The following is a 22,190-nucleotide window of genomic DNA, read 5'->3' on the forward strand; positions in this document are numbered from 1 at the left end:
GCAGCCGTGCCCAGACAGCCACCCTCCCAGTCACTTAGCAGTTCTGTGGCCCAGGGTGTTTCTTTCTGTCTCACGCATCCATGTTGACAACCCAGAGCCATCCCTTACTGGCTGTGTGACTTAGACCAGGCCACTTGACATCTCTGAGCCTCTTGCTATTTCCTCCAGTTTAGAAGCAGAACAGGAAAAGGAAAAGCCTCTTGTGGGAATGGCATATGACAAATGCTGGATTTAGCGCTAACAGCACACAGGCAACCAGGAATGACGATGGGCGTTTCCGGGTCACCACACACGGGACACCCATTCTGCTTTCTACTTCACATTCTAGGTAGCGCACAGGGCTTGTGACTTGGGGAACTGGAGGTTCACTGGCTGTGTGCCTCTCCATTGAGACAGATGGTTATCTGGGAAACTCGGGAACAGATACTTGGGCTGTGCTCCAGAGATGTGTGTTGGAAGGCACATTAACAAGCACCCCAAATTATTCCAGGGCGAGCCCTGGAACATGCCCATACATCTCCCCGCTGTATCCTAGGAGGCCTGGCAAGAGACACTTGGCCTCCTCCACGAGGGTTCCTCTTTGCACCCTAGCCCAAGACAAGCCCTGAATAATTGCTCTCTTGTCCTTGACCATGTGTGTTTGCTTTAGGCCTCTCTGGAAGCAGGGGCTTTGGCTTTAGGTCTCTGCTTCAGCAACTGCTTACTGGAGCGAAGCTCACCACCTGGAGGGCCTGTCTCAGGGTCCCATGACGGCTGTGCTGTCTTGTAGCCCTAATGGAGCCCAAAGACAAGCGCTTCTTGCTCCAAGATAACTCACAGGGGCCCCCTACCCCCATAGGGTAGACCCACTGTACATCCCTAGGTGGAGGAGGGGACATCACAGCAACAGTTCCAAGATTGCAACAGATGTGGGGCTGAAGAGTCAGGATTAAAGAGGAGCCTGGAGGCTCTGGCTTTTTGAGACAAGCACAGGCAAGTAAAGAAAGTCTTCCCTGCCTGTGCTCAGAATGCCCGCTTGCCAGTTGGCTGTTTGAAACGGGGAGTGTATTTTCTACCCACAGAAGTAAATGAACAACCCCGTAAAACACAGTGTGCGGCTGCTGGACCCTACCAGAAATCAACTGCTGATTTAATGCTCTTTCTGTTTCTCAAAGGAAACTAAAAGCAGATAAGGCCGCTGCCTCCCACGCAGGCCTGGGGAGGTGTCTTCTAGGCCCCTGAAGGCCTTTCAAAGTAGCCAGGTGGAATTCTTTCTTCCATTTAACCTACTTTCAAACCAGCCCTGGTGGCTTATGCATGTAATCCTAGCACCTTGGAGACTGAGGCAGGAAGAGCGGCTGTAACAAAAGGCTAGCCTGGGCTAGGGGGAGACCTAGCTTTAAAGAACGAGAGGAAGATGGGATGTACTCACTCATATTTGGTTTCTAGCCATAAACAAAGGACATTGAGCCTATAATTAGTGATCCTAGAGAAGCTAAATAAGGAGAACCCAAAGAAAAACATATAGGCATCCTCCTGAATATTAACCTTCATCAGGCAATGAAAGGAGACAGAGACAGAGACCCACATTGGAGAACTGGACAGAAATCTCAAGGTTCAAATCAGGAGCAGGAGAGAGAGCACAAGCAAGAAACTCAGGACCGCGAGGGGTGCACCCACATACTGAGACAATGGGGATGTTCTATCGGGAACTCACCAAGGCCAGCTGGCCTGGATCTGAAAAAGCCTGGGATAAAACCGGACTCGCTGAACATAGCGGACAATGAGGACTACTCAAGAACAATGGCAATGGTGGGTTTTTTTTTTGTTTTTTTGTTTTTTATTGTTTTTCTTTTTTTTGATTTTTCGAGACAGGGTTTCTCCGTAGCTTTTGGTTCCTGTCCTGGAACTAGCTCTTGTAGACCAGACTGGCCTTGAACTCACAGAGACCCGCCTGCCTCTGCCTCCTGTGCTGGGATTAAAGGCGTGTGCCACCACCGCCCGGCTTGGCAATGGGTTTTTGATCCTACTGCACGTACTGGCTTTGTGGGAGCCTAGGCAGTTTAGATGCTCACCTTACTAGACATGGATGGAGGTGGGTGGTCCTTGGACTTCCCACAGGGCAGGGAACCCTGATTGCTCTTTGGGCTGAAGACGGAGGGGGACTTGCTTGGGGGAGGGGGAGGAAAATGGGAGGCGGTGGTGGGGAAGAGACAGAAATCTTTAATAAATAAACAAATTCATAAAAAAAAGAACGAGAGGAAGATAAGATTTCCTTCACAACGCACAAAATTTAGCAGAAGACAAAACTGTCTGTGCTTGCTTGCTGCTGTGTATTTAAAGGTGCACAAGGACAAAGAAAGGCAGGGGAGGCAGGAACGTCACTTTAAACACTTTAAATCGGGCTCTTTTCCAGTGCTGGAGATGAACCTTGCACAGGCCAGCCAAGTGCTTTATCACCGAGCCTCACCCTGCCCAGAAATCAGGATAAAAGAGGGATGTCTCCACCGCAGCTTTACGTTTCTTCCGTATGAGCATATTAAAGACACTCTCGTGTGGCACGGACACCATTAAATGTAGAACAAACGAGGGGAGGGAGACAGAAGACGACCGACTGAGCAAGAGGCTAGGGAAATGGCTCAGAGGGTGAAGTGCTTTCTGTGCCAACATGGGGTCCCCAGCACATGCAGAAAAGGGTGGCAGTCTGTAACTCCAGCACTGAGCTGGCGGGAGTGGGGAGGCGTGGATACAGGAAAAACTCCGGGACCCTCCGGACCCGTCAGTCTCGTGGAAGTTTCAGGTTCAGTGAGAGACTATCTGAAAGCATAAAGTTAAGGGACTGAGGAAGACACCCTCCTCAGCCTCTGACGCGTGTGCCCACACAAGCAAGCACACTCCCACACACTCATGCACACACTTGCATGCAGAAGAAAGAGAAAGCAAGACTTGTGATGCTCCTCCCCCAGACAAGTAGTTTACAATCAAAGAGTGACCCCACCCACTAAAGAGGACAGAGAGACAGATACTACCATCCTGCGGAGACTCCTCCTATAGAGACAGGCGCTCAAGGAGGTGGGCTTCGTTCTTCAGAAAAGCACACTGAAATACTTAGGGGTGAAGCATTTGGGCTTCTACAGACTCGAAGGTTCAACCAAAAGCATTATCTTTGATACATAACTTGTAGAATCACGTCAATGATCTTATTATAACCAACGTCACATTCTATCTGTCGGACACGTGACTAAAGGGAGCATGCTTGGCCAAAAGGATAACTTTCGATTGCTTTCGATTGTTTTTGTCTGAGATAGGGTCTCAGTATGGCACCCAAGTTAGCTTCAAACTCCTAATCTTCCTGCCTCTGCTTTTCCAGGCCTGGGGTTGCAGATGTGAGTCAGCGAGCCCTGCCTTGGTTGAAATCTGTGAGAAGAAACTTAATTCCAGCCTTAGACCAGGGCTGGGGACAGGGACTGCCCAGAATGGCTAAGCCACCTCGGCTGTTCTCTCCTTTTCCTGCGCCCAGCTCTGTTCCTTAGAAACAAGGCAACAGCAAATATGGTCAATGAGACACTTGGACAGGGGACAAGTTCTAGGACTGGAGGGGTCCTGTCTGCCGTGACATAGGTGGCTTCTCTCTAGGGTCACTGTGGCTGCTCCGCTCTCTCTTTTTAGGGTCTTTCCTTGGGGGTGGGGGAGTATTTAGTTGAAGAATTCGGTTTACTCCTGTTTTATTCCACAAATCAGAAACAAAGGAAATAAACTGCTTTGACTTTCCCCATTGAACATGCAAAAACATGAAATGTTAATAGCCCCTGGCTCCATCCTTCTACCTCCTCTCGCCTGACCTGGGCTCCAGATTCTCTCAGAGTCCCCAGCTGTTTTCTGAGCAAGCTATGAAGCTGACCTATGCGGCCCTTCTCCCTACGGCAACCCCGTCAGGTGGAACTGAGCCTTGGGACCCCAGGCCTCCTCACTTGTCAGTGCCTGGGAACCTGGGACACCTCCTCCACCAATCCACGTGACTTCATGGGCTTTGCACATTCGTGGGATTTGTCGAGTTGTGGAGTTTAACAACCTATGATTTCAGATCTAATAAGTCTCCTGAGCCCAGCAGGGTTGGGTGCGTGCTTCGGAGCTGCTGCCAGCCTCTAAGGGGAAGCCAAGAAGAAAGTGAAATGACATCAGGTGACATTCCGAAGCCTCACAGCAGCCATCTCTGCTGGTATTGTCACCCTGTTAGACACAGACTGAGGAAAGGCATTTGCTGCCTTGTGCTGTTAACGTTCAGTAAACACACACACACACACCACTCCAGGCTGGAAGAGCTGACCCCAACGAGGTGTTATTCACAGATTAGCACTTTTTGAACGTGGACCAATGTCACTGCCAAGAGTTTCGCCTGGAAATTTAAGTGGCTGTGTCTGCCCGTGGTGGGTCCCATGTCCACCCTTAGCAATGCGCTGCCGCTCTGTGCTCTGGGACAACCAGGCATGCCAGGTTTCTTTTTAAAGACTAACTTGATCTATTTCTCCACCTGGGTCTCCTACCCATCCATGCCTGTTTGGCTGGGCACTGAAAACCTCAGAGGGTGGAGCCCAACCTCGAGACTAGCAGAGAAGTCAGCCCGTCTGTGCACCTGGGAGTCATCTAGCGGGGATCACAAAAGAAGTCAGGGAACGCCATCCGCTAGCTGGGTGTGGTTTAGGCACAGAACTTAACTTACAGGAGTCTGAGCAGTCAGAGCCTCTGCCCTTGCTGAAACACAAGATCCCGAGAGGACTCCAGCTCACAGCGCTGTCCTGGTAGGGTCTCAGTCCTGGGGCACTTAGCACCACGATTGCAGTGTGTGCTTTCTTCAAGAAGGACGGTTAGGACCTCAGCCACGGGAGCCTGAACATCGTGTTTCCCAGGTCCCTTACTCCCTCTTACTCAAAGCCTTGGTTCACAAGCCCCAAAGGACTGTCAATGTTGCTGAAAACAACTAAAGCCCTATTCGTCTTCCCAACATGAAATGACTGCGTAATTTCCCATCTGGCCATTGGCATCTTAAGTTAAGAGTTAAGTCATAACCACATCCTGCTAATGCAGTAATCCAAAGTAAAATTTAGGCAGCCTGTGCACCCAAATGATATCAGTCCAAGCATGGTGAAGGGCCTGCTGTGCTCAGGCTTCACTTCTGGAATTACCTGAGTTCCTCTCGGCTGGGGGCACCCAGGCTATTTTGCAAGCCTGCCACGGACAGTGCCCAGCACAGCTACCTAACCCCTGTGGCTCACTCAGCACCCTCATCCCACAGTCACCCCCATCTGGGAAACTCTTCTACGTGCCTTGTCCCCCCCCACCCCAAGTTTCACCAAAATGCTCACATGATTCTAAAAATCCCTCTAAGAGGACTTTCTGAGATCTTGGCTTCTTGGATTCCACCAAGCTGCCAACATAGTCCATCTGCCCTCCTCACCACGTGAAACCCCCTTCTTTCCATGCAGCTTTGTGGTAGGATGCCTGCTCAGGGCGCCAAAGACCCTGAGTTCAAGCCTCGCAGCTGTGAAGCTGAAACTGACTTGAACGCGCAGGCTGTGGGTTTCCACTCTGGAATGTCCTGGGAGGGTCCCCAGAGTGCAGCAGATCCCAGACTTGTCGTGAAGTTGCACTCTGCTCTTGCTCAGGCTTAGGAAGGAAAGTTCCACACCAACTGAGCAAGCCACTTGGGGTGTAGGACTTTGTTTTGTCTTTGAGGCGAGTTTCCTGTAACCAAGGTTAGCCTTGAATTAGCCAAGTAGGGGGAGACGACCTTGAACTCCTGATTGCTATAAATGTGCTCCATCACACCAGACAGAGCCAGTCTTCCTTCTGTCTACTTTACCTTGCAAAGTCCCCACAATGCTAGGACATTTCAGAGATTAACTGCCAGGCTAAACATGTAAAACCCCCTTCTTTCCGTGCACCTTAGAGGTAGGATGCCTGCTCAGGGTGCGAAAGACCCTGGGTTCAAGCCTCACAGCTACCCCAAATAATTGAGTAATATTGCCTGCACTGCAGAAGAACCCACCCATCAGCTGTGGCTGGAACAGTTAGTCACTCTTACCAAGGGGACCAGACTGGGGAGAAGCTAGATGCGCCTTCAGGTGTCAGCAAGCCACACAAAGGTGAAGGGACACCGTCTGAGCTCTTTTTCCCTCCCCTCCTGCCCACCAGCCACTACTGCTACCCCGGCTCTCGACTACATTTAAACAGACCCCAGTGTTATCTTCTTAGACATTTTTCCTATGTAACTGAAAACACATTAAATATTTGATCTCCTTTTACTATGATGAGAGTTAGCAGGTCCATAAATAATCCATTGACCTGGTTCATTTTTCTGGACAAAACTGATCATAAGAATACATACACACAGGGGTTTGTGTTGCCTGACTCTTAGAAATTATACCCTTCACATTTCTGAGCACTTTGAACTGAAAAAGAACAATTCAATATGCACCCCCTCCCCCGCCCCGCGTGAAAAAAAGAAAATTTCCTTCGTGGATACCAGGTTTTTAGAAACAATTTGAATGTACACCCCAGCCCCCACCAACTGCTGGTTACACACTTCGATGGTGTGATACAGCCCACTGGCATTTCCATAAATTCTGAATGGCCTGTGAGCTGTCTGAGATGGCACGCGCTCTTCAGCAAGGCCATCAGAGCGCATTGAGGCTTGGCCCTCTTAAGTATCACTCAAAGATTTCTCTGGTTATTTGAGCATTCTTGCCTGCCAGCGTCTTTGCATAAAGCTACCAGCCTGTGTCCCAAAAGTAAAGCCCAAGCACGCACCACCGCTGGAAACTACAGCAACTTTTGTAGAAAAGCGAGGCTGCGTCAGGCCAGCGCCAGGTCCCCCAGGTTTCCATCGAGTCCCTAGCAGGGACCTTGCACAGTGAAGACAAAGGCGCCTTAAGCCTGGAGAGTCAAGCTCAGGATCGAGAGCTTCTGGAAAGAAGCGTGGGTTAGAGACGAAAAAGAAAAAAAAAACATATATGTATTTTTTAAAAGGGAAAGCGACCCACCTGCGGGCGGCGCGGCGGCGGGTCCGGGGTTGCGGAGGCGGCGCGACCCTCGCGCCCTCGAGGCACCGGCGCTGCCGCTGGAGTGGCGCCGCCCGCCGCGCTATTTGTACTCGCGGCCCCTCACATGGTCTGATCTCTAGATAGCCGCCGCCAAAGAGCTCCGCAAGAATTTTTGCGTCACTTTGAGATCGAAGAACTTTGTTTCTCCTCGGCCGCAGCTCAGCTCTAGCTGGAGACAGGGGAGGGGCGGGGGTCCACGGGCCCTGGCCGGTGGGAGGGGGACAGAACCCCCTACTCATTCACTCATTTACGCTCACACACTCGTCCACACTAAGACACTCATCCACATTCGCCAGCCAGGTCCGGGACAGGGCTAAGCAGGACGAAGGATCTGGTTCTTCTATTCTTGGACTTGTGTGGCAGGCAGGAGGATGCAACACTAACCGAAATTACTTTCTTCCCTTACCAAATCTGCCTTAAATTGTGTTTAGGTACTGTTCCGTGTCACTTCCTAAGAGCGCTCCGCTCGTTCTTGACCACAGCCAGACACCTCCCAACAGAGCTGGACGGTCTTTCCAAGGACTAACTTGGAAAGGGACTTTGTTCTGGGTTCTCTAGGTGGGACGACAGCTCAGCCGGGATCCTCCCCATGCTGGGAGCCGCCCGCAACCGCTTACAACAAGTACCCCTGGGAGGAACCGAGGAGGAACCGAGGGTGCTGCGGTCTTGCTACCTAGCCACAGATGAAAACATTTTGCAGAAAGCATCGGTTCTGGTCCGCCCACCCTCCCGTGCCCGTGGGCCTGGGCACTCGACAAATTACCAGCCTTTGAAGGCGCTCAGCGTTTCATCGGGACTACATTGTTTTCAAGTGTGTGTGGATTGTTTTGTTCACACACAGAGGCTTAAACATTAATCTAATGTTATTACATTCTTTTTTTTTCAAAATTACGGTAACTTTTTTTCTTTTTTTTCTTTCTTTTCTTTTCTTTTCTTTCTTTCTTTCTTTTTTTTTAAGAGCAGATGCAGGGCTTGTTTGAGGCAGAGAACCAGGACGTGGGCTGGCCAGCCCTTTCTCTCCTCATCTGACCAGAGCAGGGGGAGCAGCATCAAAGCTTAGGAGGGAGATAGTAATGGAGAGTCTGTGGCTGCGAGAAAGCTTCGGTCCCGTTGTTCCAGAGGGTCTTGAATCTAGACATCGGAAACCCCAGCTGGGCTGAGCTGACTCCGGGAAAGGTTGGACCGCTCTGTCCGCAGGTGTGGGCGGCTCCCGGCCGCAGGGATCATCAGTACGAGGCTTTGGTGCCACCTAGGCGCCAGGGCGGGGAACTGCAAGGAGAGGCGGGAGCCTTAGCTCTGGGGAGAGCGGACTGGAGAAGCCACCCCCTGGGTATGCTTGGCCACTCCATAATCTAGACAGATCTCAGAGTCGCATGGACTTCACCGGGCTCATCCTTTCGAATGAACACAGTGTCTGTCTGCTGATCCCCCCCACCCCCACCGGTGTTTTCTTTGCAGACACAAGGCTGCCCAAGAATAAGATCGTTTTGAGGGTTCGCAGACAGTGGAGCGTGGGTGACTTCAGCAGGAGCTAAGGCTCTTGTTTTCACTCTGGCTGTCCCCATGTGGATTTCATTCTGAGGGCTCCCTCCTGACCTCCTAGGCCTTGCTTGCCTCCTGCCTGGCTGCTTCCTCCTTCTTGGTCCTGCCACCTTGTGTGTGCTGGGTATTGGCGACATTCCTCTGAACAGAATGAGACAGGGGACTGCAAACCCTCTACCGTTTGTGGGCTGGGTCAGCCACTCAGCCACAGAGTGCCAGGCAGGCCTTGTCTTGGAAAATGATAGCAATGTTGGTCCAGTCAGGCTGTGGGGAATGGAGGGGCTCTCCACTTGGGGATGCCCAGTTCTCCTCCCTTATGCTGAGACTAAGCCCAGGTGGTCTCACCTCTGACTTCCTGGCTGAGCGCTGTAAGAAAAGTAAGGCTGCCCGGACAGTGTCCGTCCCTCACTCCCACACCGGCCCGCACACATACCCTCTCTCCAAGTGCTTTCTTCCCTCTTACCTGGAGGTCACTCTGCAGGGGCCACTGTCCAGTAGTTCTTCAGCAGATCTGGCCCCCTCCCTGCAGAGCTCTGTTTGGCTATGGTGCCCTGCCTGCCTCCCCCACCAAGAGCCCTGCTTCTGACATTTGCTGGGGACACAGAGAGGAAATGCAAGCCCGAAACCCACAAAGGCGGTGCACCGGGTTGGTACATGGGGAGAGAGCTGTCGAAAGGACAAAAGGGCTGAGAAGACTTTGATGGAGGCTGGCTCTCTAGTTCTATCCCAGAGACGAGACACGGGGCTCAGCTCCTAGGGGCAGCCACCTTCCAGAGCGACGGACACACATTAGCCGCGCGTGCAACACACACTGCCATAACCAAGAGGACGAGGGAGGGTCCCGAAGCCCAGCAATGATGCACTGAGGAGATGACCGGGACAAAGCCCTCCGAATGCCAACCGCTCCCTCCACAAGCGCTGGGTGCCCTGTCTGCCTGTCTGCCTGTGATCTGTTTACACAGTGACAGAAGACGGAAACACTCCCTTCCTTGTGGGCTTCTCCTCCCTTCCTCATGGACTTCTCTCTTCCTTGTGGGCTTCTCCCTTCCTTGTGGGCTTCTTCTCTGGCCCAGGAAATGGCTACCAGCACCCCTCCCTTTCGGGGAATCTCTTGCTTCAGAGGTCCACCATGGTAGGCCTGGGATCTCTACAGCAGTCACCTGAGGCTGACCCAGCTGATAAAGATGGAGGCAGATGAAGGGGTACCAGGGAAGGCTCCATTAGTATTAGTGGGCTGACCATGTTAGGGTGTAGGGGAGAGATGGGGGAGGGCCGGACACAGCTCTGACAGCGGCAGGGAACACTTAGTGAATGGACTTTATCTTGGTCACTTTTTTCCTGTCTCTTTTTGGTCATTCCTTATGAGTCTTAAGCTTCTGGGAAACAGAGCTTCCTCCAAATACCACACCACCCTCACTCCTGCCCCTTGCCCGTGCCTCCCTCCCGGCTGCCCTCTCCCTTGAGTCCCCACTCCTAGCTTCCCTATGAAGGGGCCCTGCCTCACAGGAGCCCACATGGGGCCAATGGTGATGAAGCTGGATCCGCTGCTGCCGGCCACTCTATCCATGCGCTCCACCACGAACTAACCCAGCCTCAGGAGCAACTGGGAAATCACAAAATAAAATCCTTGTCACATTGGTGTCTCTGTGAGTGACACGTGCCGTTCGTGGGTGGGAGCATCTGATATGGAAGGTGTGAGGGCATTTATACATAGGATTTGTGTGTGTGTTCACTTGTGCACGTGCATTCAGGGCTTTGAAATAGCTCCTTCTGGAATCCAGGCTGATCTTGACTTTGAAAATTCCTTGCCAGGCTGAGGCAGCCTCCCTCGGGCTGGTCTTGGACATGGACCACCCAGCTTTGAACCAGGTTTGTTTGTGTATGTGGGGGTGGAATAGGGGCCAGAGTTTGATGTCGGTGTCTTCCTCAACTGCTCTACGCAGGTTTTCAAGACTCTCTGCCCTGTTTGGCTGAGGTTCCAGGGATCCCATCTTCCCAGCACTGGAGTTACAAGCATTTTTTTTCAACCCGGCTTTATTTACTTATTTGTTTATAATATAGATTCTGGGGATTGAACTCTGGGTTCTCTCTTACTTGTTTAGCAAGCACTTTGCTGACTGAGCCATCTCTCCATCTCCTGAGCTAAGGTTTTTTATTTTATATTTTTTTTAAGATTTATTTATTTATTATGTATACAACATTCTGCCTCCATGTATGCCCACGCGCCAGAGGAGGGCGCCAGATCTCAGTACAGATGGTTGTGAGCCACCACGAGGTTGCTGGGAATTGAACTCATGACCTCTGAAAGCGTAGCCAGTGCTCTTAACCTCTGAGCCATCTCTCCAGCCCCCAAGGTTTTTTATTTTTATACCCATCCTGTAGCACCAATAATAAAAACCCAGAGACAGATATTGGGGTTCAACCTGAACATCAGAAAAGCAAAGTAGCCACTGGCTCTTATCTCTACCTCAGACCCAAAATGGGTGATCGTGCCTTCACGAATCCTCAGATTCAGAGTGAGAGAGATTTCCTGTCTCATCCCGCCTTATATTCATCTCTAGTGCTGGGATTAAAGGCGTGTACCACCACCATTTGGCCTCTAAGGCTAACTAGTGTGGTTGCTTTATGTTCTTGTCTTCAGGTAAGCTTTATTTATTAAAATACAAATGAAATATCACTACGCCATCCTACTAGATTCCCTCTTCTACCTGTAAGCGCCCCTAGTTAGGGTCACGTTCTGATGGCAGTTGGTTTCCTACTTCACCTTGGTAGAGAAGCCAGAAACACAGAGCTCCAGGAGGGCCCTGCCCATGCGTGTACAGATGAGGACAGCACTTCTGTCTCTAGAGGCCCCAGTCACCCACAAGCTATGAGCTCTTTCTCTTACTGCATCTCAGCACCTGCCATTGTCTGCAGGCTGCGGGTGCCTAGGGTACAGAATTGTCAAGAGTGATGGGGCAGCTGCATGGGAGGCTGATGTGGTCAGCAAAACCAGCTGCTAGGGCTGGAAGGGAAACCAGCCTGGGTCCGGGGCTGCCATGGTGCATGCCTTTAAACCCAGTCTAGGAGCCTGAGGTACGGGGCTGCACAGAGAGACTCTGTGCCCTAAAACAAGAAAGAAGAGAGAAAGCGGGGAGGAGAAAGTCCTATACAGTGGCTAAAACTTAAAGCAGTTTGACATGGGAGTACCCCAAGATTTACTGATGTGTGTGTGTGTGTATAAAATGCACTCACTCAGAACTAAACTAAGTAGAAAAATTAGGATGCAGTTGAGGCTTTGGTAAGAATGAACATTGGAGGTGAGAACTCACTGATCATGCTGTATCTTTTTGTAAAAAGAATTTATGTATATATAAAAAATATATTATGTGTATGTGTGTGTATATATATATGTGTGTGTATATATATATATATATATATATATATATAAATGTATGTGTGGGTGGGTGGGTGAGTATACATCACACGTGGCAGGTGCCCACCGTAGAGGCCAGAAGAGCGTGTCAGACTCCCTGGAAGTGGAGTCGCAGGTGGTTGTGAGCTGCCGGGCATGGATGCCGGGAACCCACACAACCAGGAGAGCCTGAAGTGCTCCTAACCACAGAGCCATCTCTCCAGCCCACTGTGCACTTTTCATACTATTAAGCAGTAGGGGCTAGAGAAATGGCTCAGTGGTCAAAAACACCAGCTGTTTCAGAGGACCCAGGGGGTCCCCAGAATCCATAGGGCAGCTCACAACCATCTGTAACTCCAGCTCTAGGGGATCTGATGTCCTCTGCAGGCACCAGGAACATATATGTAGTGATACATACATGGAGGCAAACACTCTTACACATAAAATGAAAATAAGCTAGGGCTGTTACAAAGAATCCCTGTCTCGAAAAACCAAAAATGAAATGAAATAAAATGAAAATAAATCTTTTTTAAAAATTGCAGTAATGCTTTCATAATTTTTTTTCCAGAAAAGCAGGTTTTGTATCTGCTAAACAAGCAAGCCTTCTGCCAGTGTACCATGGCCCTGCCCTCAAAGCAGCTTTATTTTAAATAATACATAAATAAGAAAAATGGGGAGGAGAGAAAGGCATCCGGGCTCAAGCTTCTTGAAAAGCGAACAAGCCCTGGAAAACTGCCAGCTCCCCTTGCCACCTCTTAGACAACACATGGGCCAGTGCCTCCTTACCTGCAGGGTGTGTGTGTGTGTGTGTGTGTGTGTGTGTGTGTCTGTATGTGTGTGTGTGTATGAGAGGGAGGGAGACAAGGAGGGGAGGCCAGGGCTCAGCTCAGCAGTGAGTAGGGGCCATTTCCCTGTGTCTCTGTCTCCCTCCCCTTTCCTCTCTTGGGCTCTTCTCCCCCACGCCCCCGCCCCCACTTGTGCACGTGGGGAGTTCCCCACAGCCCCTGCCTGAGGTCTGTGTCTCTGGTCAGAAGTGGCCATGCCTTCCCCTCTGCAGCTTCAGGCTGCCACAGTCCCCATGGTGCTGCGTGGAAACCTCACCGAGAGTCACCTTTCTTTCCAACAGCCTGTTTCCCACCTCAGTGACAGACTTAGCTGGGGACCAGGGACTTGTCTTAAGCCCCTAGGGAGTCCGAGTGTCACAGCAGGCATGCTGGAGGAGCGCGGGAGTAAAGGTTTTAGTAAAATCTACCATTTGTTGAACATCTTCTAGATATATGCTTGCATAATGTTCTGCCTTTTTCCTGTCATATAGGTTAAATGACGGATTATTAAAAATAAATTAGCGTTATTTGTATTCAAGCAAAGCTTTCATACTTAATGAATTTTAAGATAACTTTTTAATATGGGTAACATGGAAACGGAGGCTCAGGGAGCATAAATGGCTTCTCTAGGCTTCCACTGTCTCCATGCTGAATCACCAGGCCATCCTTTCTGCTCTTCCTTTGGGTTTGTGCTAACTAGAAATAGGAAGGGCTCAAGGCAGAAAACGGCAGAGTTTTGCTCACTTCTTTGTCTCTTCTCCCTGAGCACGGGCCACTTCGATTGTGCGGTCCCAGGCGCTTTAAGAATTAATATGGAGTCACTCCTGTTCAACTCATCCCCACCCAGCTGCTTGCAGGGAAGCAGACCTCAGATCTCTGTGCAGACTTGTAACCAATTACAGCCGTCAGAATGTGGGGTACATTCAATCACTCAGCTTCTGATAGTTACTTGGAGCCAGGGGTTGTGCATACACTGTGGGATGGGGGGACAGTTCCTGCCCTTGGGAGGCTGGCAGGAAGTACTGACTTTGGGGAAAGCAGACAACAAATATATAATAAATTCAGAAGGCCTTAAGTGTTGTGATGAAGATAGACTCTACAGAGTGACAGGTGTCCAGGGGAAGTGTGTGTGTGTGTGTGTGTGTGTGTGTGTGTGTGTGTGTGTGTGTAGGGGGGATTGGCTCCTTAGATGATGTGACTTGATGACCTTTGACATTACCTATCATCTGAATACCGAGAAGCCAGCCATACAAAGACCGGAAGGAAGAACAGTGGGGAGGCTGAACTGAAAATGGAGTGTTCAAGAGATAAACTAGAGTCAGGTGAGTAACAACATAGGGTTTGGAAAGGTGATCTGGGTGTGGCTTTGTGCCCCTGTGATTGAAGGATGTCCAAGCAGAAGTTAAGAACTTCCGCAGATTTTACAAGTGTTTAGGTCAGGAGAGCCATAAGGGCCCCTGTAGGTGAGACCCGGGGATGGACAGATGCTGCAGTTGGAACCCAGAGCCTCACACATGCTCAGGAAACACTCTGTCAAGTCCAAGGAAGTCACTACGGTCCTGCCTCAGCTGTCCTAGCCTTCAGCAGCAGGCATGGGGCAGCTGGAAAGAAAGGACCAGAGTCCACCGGGCCCACTTCCTGCTGCACCTCTGCATAAGGGGTCCTTCAGGGATAAACAGGAGGGTAAGCTGAGGGCAGGCGGGCATGAGCCAAATGTCCTAATTTCAATTCATGTGTCCTACAACCCCAGGAAGCAGGAGGCAGCTCCATGAAAAGTGTAAGAGTCATGGACATGTTGTCCAAAGTATGAGTGGCTCATCTGGAATCGCTTTAAAAACAAAATCAACAAATGACTAACTGCAGCCATGGAGCAATGGGGCACTCCCTTCCCACAGGAGGCACTTGAGGAGAATGCCTAGCCGGTACCCGCAACCACATGGGAAGACGTGTCCCATTATCTGGTCTTGGTTTCTGACAGTCAGCATGACTCTCAGGCCGTCCAGAGTCACCAATTTTGCCTTCCGGTGCTGATGCGTTAGGGAGGGCAAGCCCTCATCGTCCATTCCTGGCACCCAGAAGACACAGCTAACAATCTTTTCTTCCACTTACCGGATCTTGTTTGGGTTTGTTTGTTCATTTGAGATAGAGTCTCACAACGCAGCCCCGGCAGGCCTGGAACTATGTAAACCAGGCTAGCCTTGAACTTAGAGATCTGCTGACCTCTGCCTCCTGAGTGCTGGGATGACAGCACTAGCCAGGCTAGCTTTGAACTCTCAGCAACCCTCTTGCTACAAGCCTCCCGAGTGCTGGGGATATAGGTGTGGACCTGCACACGGGCTCATCTGGGTCCTGTCTTTGTTTGGAAAAAAAAAAGTAGCTAATAAAAGTTTGTTTGGGGGAGGTTACTGTTTATTGGATGGCTGGATTTGGTTGGGGACTTTTGTATCCATGTTTGTAGGTGAAATTTACATGGCTTTGTTTCCATTGTTATACCAGACTTAAAAACAAACAATTCTTTAGGCCATAAGATAGTTCATTGTGTTAAGCACACACCTGTTGCCCATGCACGTAGAGGCCAGGGGTTGGTGGCAGATGTCTGCCTCTATTTTGGAGACAGTCTCATTGAGATATTTCTGCTGGACCGGCTGGCCAATGGCCCTCAGAATCCAGCCGTCTCCTGTAGCACAGACTGGTCTCAAACTTGCCGTATAGTCAAGGATGACCACAAATTCCTGATGCTGTTGCCCCTACTTCCTCCCCCAAATCTGCACCTACGGGCATCAGCTGCCACAGTCAAGTGTCCTTTTACTTACTTATTAAAAACTTGCCGAGTCTTACAAAAGATTTGTTACTCTTTAAAAAGAATTTTGGGCTTTGTGAATCCATTTAGCCTCTGTTGGTGTATCTTCCTTTGGGCTTAATCCTTTCTGATCCCTTTTGATATACACTTATATAACTAATCTAATTATAATTCAGGTTAAACTTCCTGTGATCATGAGTTAATTTTATTTATTTATTATGTATACAACATTCCTTCCATGTATGTTTACATGCCAGAAGAGGGCACCAGATCTCATTACAGATGGTTGTGAGCCACCATGTGGTTGCTGGGAATTGAACTCAGGACCTCTGGAAGAGCAGTCAGCTCTTAACCTCTGAGCCACCTCTCCAGCCCCATGAGATAATTTTTAAAGATAGGGAACACACTTCAAATGGTCTTCTAATTTTGGTTCTTCACCTAAGTGTCCTATGCTTGGAGTGTGTGCTATAAGGGTTGAATTTTTAAAAAGTTTCACATGTGGTCTGTGAACACAGCTCCGTAACAGCATTTGCTAGGGCAGGACCCAGGTTCAATCCTTGGTGCCAGAAAAAAAAAAAAAAAAGGTCTCACTCATGCTCAAAACGTACATTTAAGCTGTGAGATGAATCCCCACAGCATCCTCGTAGCAAACACACTGAATGCTGTTTCTTTTTATACTCACCAGCTTTCCGTTGTTCAATCTCTGGTAATCATGAAGTTTCTTAAACTCCCATTATGATGTGGATTACTTGTGTTTTCATATAGTTTTCAGTTTTTCATGTATTCTGAGGTGTTATTAGGAACACAGTAATTTAAGGTCTTCATAGTTTTCTGGGAATGGGTAAAGTCATGCAATGAGTCCATGTCTACGGACGTTTCTGCTTCAGTACCTTTCCAGGGCCGCTGTGTTACCAACTCCAGGGAGGCATTCACACTGCAGCTGGACTGATGGGCTACTCTGAATGTCCCTCCTTCTGAGGCTTGTGGCTTCACCAGGCTTGTTTTGGTTTATACACTACCTGAGAAAGCTTTTGAGAAAGGCTGGTTGGACCCGGCTCTGTGGCTGAGGATGGCCTTGAATCTGGGTCCTTCTCCTCCACAGCCTTCCAGTTCACAAGGCACCGCTATGCTGGGCAATGCATTTTTATATTGAAGGCCACCCATGTCTCTCTCTCTCTCTCTCTTTTTTTTTTTTTTTTGGTTTTTCGAGACAGGGTTTCTCTGTGGTTTTGGAGCCCATCCTGGAACTAGCTCTTGTAGATCAGGCTGGTCTCGAACTCACAAAGATCTGCCTCTGCCTCCCGAGTGCTGGGATTAAAGGCGTGCGCCACCATTGCCCGGCAATTAAATATTTCTTAGAGGAACATAGAATCCATTTACATAAACTATGCCCTGAGTTAGGCACACTTCTCTTTTATCCCACTGGATAGCCCCAGCTGTCCTTGAACTCAGAAACCCTCCGGTCTCCACCTCCTGGGTGCTGAGAGTCAAGTCAGGAGCCACCACCAAACCTGGTCACGTACCCTACCTTATTTTGATATTCTACTTTTCTTGCTATTTTCCCCCCATCCTGCCTTCTTTTTAAATGTTTAGTACATGTTTATTATTGTGTGTCATGTGTAGGGCTATGTGATGTGTGTGGTTAAACACAGACATGCACATAACATTCGGAGGCCAGAGAACAACTTTCAGTTGGTCCTCTTCTTCCACCATGGGGCCTGAGGCCCGAACTCACTCACGTCAGGCTTGGCCAGCAAGCACTTCTCAGCAGAGCCATCTCAGGGGCCCGCACTGTCTTCTGTGGACTGTCTGTGTTTTCTTACTCTGTTTGCCCTTGGCTGGGAACTACCTTACGTCTATCCCAGGAATCCACAAAGTTTAGCATCTGTGTTAACACACCAATACCTAAAATTAACACTTTTATCTTCTACCCAAATGATAAGACTTTCAACGAGTCAACCCAGTTACCTGCCTCTCCAGCTACCTTTACGACTTTGGGGTTTTCTTTTTTGGGGGGGGGGGTGTTTTGAGACCAGGCATTACTGTGTAGCTGGTCTGGGCTTCCTTGTTTTAGTTTTCTTTTGAGCTCTGTCAGACCAGCGGGTCTGATGTCTGGATGCTGCTATGCTTAGCAGGCTGTGCTCTCTGTTCACTGATGTGTTTAAGGATGCACGTAAGGATCACCTCCTTCTTTGGGGAAAAACTCAATTTTTCTTTTTCTTTTCTTTTTTTTTGAAAAAATGTCCTTTATTTCATCCCAATCTTGAAAGGCAGTTTAACCGAGTACAGAGTTCTAGCTTTTGTTTTTCTCAAACATTTTTATTTGTTTTGCTTGAAACAGGCTCTTGGTCTTAGTCCATCCTGGTCTGGAACTCATCAGCTGACCTTGAGCTCTTGGCAATCCTCCTGACTCAGCCCTTCAGTGCCAGCGCCATTACCCTCCACCTCTCCTAGCACTCCCAAATGCACTCCAGGGTTTCTGGTAATGTAGTTAAAATGAGAAGGTAGCTGTCAGTTTCCTTGGCCTCAGTTTGGAGGTGACCCGAATTTTCAGATCTGTGAAGGGGCGACCAGGATGACTCGAATGCTGTAGACATACTGGCTAAGGTCTGAGTCTTTATCAGATTTGACAAACAACATCCCCTGCTAGGGCTAGGAACAATTGGGGAGCCACAAAAATCAGGGACGCAGACACTGATGTAAATGCTACAGGAAGAGCTGCTCAATGTTCACTGAAACAGATACAGTCTGTTTGCCGATGCTCGTTAGCCCCTAAGGCCAGACCCATCAGAGGCCGCACCCTGAGAGAGACGCTGGATCTGGGTGGGACGATGGCAGGGACACAGGCTCTCAGATCTGCAGAGGCCATGAGGATAAGGGTGGGCAGGCCCAGGATGGGTTGGATCCTGCAGGAAACCCTGAGCTTTGACCCTGGTTCTTCACTTTGATGAACCTCCAACATTGGCTGATCCCATTTGTAGCTAAATACACACTTCTTAGAGTTTACAGATCAAACACGCTGGCTTATTCTCATTTAGCAAAGTATTTTATTCAAAAGCTTCTCAGCACCATCAAGTTATCAGAAGAAGGAGCATCACTTCCTCTCCCCACCCAACCCCCAAGGCAGAGACACAAGTTAAACCTGTCAATGGGGCGCCCCAGTGACCACAGCTGACCCCACAAGGTTTTCTCTAAACCTGTTTAACCTGACCCAAGCGAAGCTGTGTCCCACAGGAAGGAATCATGTCAGACTGATCAACCTTCCCTTCTCGGGCTATCAGAATCACATGAAGCAACCCTGCAAAAGTTGAATTAGTGACCACAGTGTAGGAAGGACAATGACCTGTGAGGCAGCATGCAGCGCTGAGAGTTCGAATCCTAGCTAACCCTCCCCCAATCTACTCTAGAAACGAGGAGCACGGGTCTGTTTGTTCTCTGCACACCTCGGCGGCTCATCTTATTCTCTTACTACAAACACAAAGACCACGACAGTTAGGACAATTACATCTCGTTAAAATGCTAAGAGACCCTGAGCCGGCAGAGATGAGGAGAGCAAACAGTGCTCTCCCTTTTTCTTTTCTTTTTTTTCTTATGAATATTTGTTTCAGCATAAAGCATCTTTCCCAAAGAGGTTCCTGGAGGAGACTGGGAACCCAAGAGTCTGCCTGTGTCCTGTGGGAACAGCCACCCATGTAACTTTGGTTTCAGTCCCTGGATCTGTCCTTGGCAGCTATATCCGATCCCATGGGAGGAGGAAAGAGCTGGAAGCAGTGCCACTCACTCAGCCAAAGCCCCCATGGGGTCCCATGCCGGCAGGACAATGGGCTCCTGCTCTAAGACAGCCAGCACCTCTTCTGGGACATGCTTCCTGTCCACCACCACCTCGTAGACGTACTCGGAGAACCACTCATCAGTCATGCATAGGTAACCTGGAAGAAGAGAAGAACCTATGAGTTCAGAGGGCAGGCAAAGAGCAGGGAACCTCCTGCAGAAAGATCTTTTACCAAAGTGTTTTCCAGCTTTAACCTGCAATCGCATTTGAATCCCAGTCTTACTAGCAATTCCGTGAAGCAGACAGGATAGACATGGCTGTACTTTTACCAACTACGAAACGGGGACTCAGAGCAACTGATGTCCAGTACTAGGGAAATTTGGTTCAGAGAGGACCAATGGCTATGCAGGTCCATTCTCACCTCACCCACACTCCCAGTATCCCAGCTAAGCTGCTCCAGGCATGTAGATGGGCCACGTCACCATGCCCTCACTCACTCATTTGCAGTTGACAGTGAGTGATCACACAGTCCTTGCTTCTCTGAAAGGGAATGTGTAGTGCCCAAACACAGAGACAGCAAGTGTCCCACATTCCCCAGCAGGGCCCTTCCATGGGGAGCTGCATAGAGGTACCCATACTAGCAGCCTGCCTCTTCCCATCAGAGAGATTGTCTGAATCTCAGCCTCTACAAGGTCACACAAGTTCCTCTTCAGGACCATACTTCCAGCAAGCTCCTGTGGGCAAATAATCCGCCTAAGCCACCAGCAGTATGAAAAACAAAGTGGAAATGAGAGACTGCTAAAGTGTGTGTTAAAACATGTTAAAAGCATGATTATGAGCTACGGAGGGATGCACAAGCATATACAAAACATGTACCTAACAGGAGCACGGCAGACGCATCAAAGGATTCGCAAGAAAGAGCATCCACTAGCTACAAGATGCAGCTGGCACCTGCTATAGACACTTAGCCACCTCTCTATCTGTTTCTGTAAATCTGGGTTTGTGCTATTAATTCCCACGCAGGACCAAGAATAAGGGAGAAGACACAGATGTTTCTTCCAAGAGGGTTCTCTAAAGTCAAGTATGATAGCACACTCTTATAACGGCAGCATTTTGGAAGGGAAGGCAAGAAGATCAAGATTTCAAAGCCATCTTCTGCTAAATAGGGAGCTCAAAGTCAGCATGGGCTCCATGAGACCCTGTCTCAAAAACAAAGCAAAGCAAATAACACACAGAAAGATATATAGAAACAAATACACACACACACACACTCCCAAAACCAAGAGGGTTCTCTAGTTAAGCGGTTTCCAAACTTCTTTGGCCTCAAGATCTGTTTATACTTTTGAAGTAATTAAGGATGGCTAGAGGGACGCTCAGTGGTCTAGAGCACTTGCCGCTCTTGCTGAGGACCTAGGTTTGATTCCTGGCACCAACATGGTGACCAGCACTTGTGCTCCCGTTCCAGGGCATCCAATGCATTTTTCTGATCCCCAAGGGCACCAGATACATATGCAGAACACACCCATGCCTGCAGGAGAAACTCTCACACACAAAATGAAATAAATAAACCTAAAAAGTTAGCTTATGTGGGTTATATTACTATTTATTATACTAAAAATTAAGTTTAAAGAGTTCAATTGGCTGGGGAGATGGCTCAGTGGGTAAAGTGCTTACTGTACATAAGGATTTAAGTTCAGATTACCAGCACCCACATAGAAAACTATGCATGATGGTAAGCTCCTAAAACCATGACCCGGGGGTATGGAGAGAGGTGGATCCCAGAGTCTTGCTGGCCGTCACAGTAAGTTCCCGGTTCAGTGAGAAACACTGCCTCAAAAAATAAGGGTGGAGATAATAGAGGAAAATGCAGCTTGCTCACATATGTATACCAGCAAGCTCACCTAGTCACCTCATAAGAAAACGTTCTAATAAGCACTTACTAGTTACTATGAAATGGTCTCTGGGTTCCTTTCCCCAGCATCACACTGGCAAGTACACAGATGAGTGATCTCAGGGGTGCTGAACCAAGCCTTGTCAAGGGTTGCTCACCTGGTGAGTACCCTCTTGATGCTGGGCTGCTTCTTCCAACAGTGGGTAAGGAGCGAGCACAGAGCGTGGCCTGTGCTGCTTCTGATCTGCCCTGACACTGATTACCAACATCTGTATCAGTGCACCCAAATCCGAGCACTCCTGAGAAACTCACATTCACCTTGTCAAAGACATGCACTGGCCAATGCCTGCAATCCTAGCACCTCAGAGGCTGAAGCAGGATTACTACAAGTTTGAGGTCAGGCTAGATGACCTAGATGAGAGCACCATCTGAAACATTAGCCATTGTCCCCTACCACAGTGCAGCTGCGCATGTCCTGGAGCAGCTGTGGCAGTGAAGCAGGTAAAGGATGGAGCAGACTCTGTTAAGAAAGCTCTGAGCCCTAACAATACTATCGCACACAATCAAATGAGTCTCCCAAGACTGCCCCGAGAAAATGGACACAAAGTACATCTGCACGATCTTGTTCCAAAAGCAGATCAGATTAAGTCCTCACAAATTAAATCTCCTATCAATTGTAGCCCACCCTTTCCATGTCCCTGCAAGAGGACCGCCTTGATTAGCTTCTCTCTGCAGGATATGAGTTCTTCGAGGCCCACGACACCCTCACAGTGTGAAAGCTGCCAAGTAATTGCACCCTGGGAAGATAACAGACGAGGCAGCTCCAATTGTTGACACCGCATGTCTCAGAGTTTTACCAAGATTAGGATCAGTGAGGCTGAAACCAGG

At 49.2% G+C, this 22,190-nt stretch overlaps 2 protein-coding genes across 2 annotated transcripts in view; both read right to left on the reverse strand.

The window, feature by feature from the left end:
- Slc6a4 (solute carrier family 6 member 4) overlaps positions 1-7,092 on the reverse strand; it is a 31,576-nt gene extending 24,484 nt beyond the window's left edge. The window contains exon 1 of the mRNA XM_075991590.1: positions 7,020-7,092. The gene's annotated coding sequence lies outside the window, so the exon portion shown is untranslated. The remainder of the gene's footprint in view (positions 1-7,019) is intronic.
- An 11,571-nt stretch (positions 7,093-18,663) lies between these two features.
- Positions 18,664-22,190, reverse strand: part of Blmh (bleomycin hydrolase) — a 39,927-nt gene continuing 36,400 nt past the window's right edge. The window contains exon 12 of the mRNA XM_075991591.1: positions 18,664-19,568. Coding sequence (XP_075847706.1) covers positions 19,417-19,568 — 152 coding nt within the window. The 3' untranslated portion in view covers positions 18,664-19,416. The remainder of the gene's footprint in view (positions 19,569-22,190) is intronic.

The sequence above is a fragment of the Microtus pennsylvanicus genome, chromosome 11 (genome assembly GCF_037038515.1).
Source record: "Microtus pennsylvanicus isolate mMicPen1 chromosome 11, mMicPen1.hap1, whole genome shotgun sequence".
NCBI lineage: Eukaryota > Metazoa > Chordata > Mammalia > Rodentia > Cricetidae > Microtus > Microtus pennsylvanicus.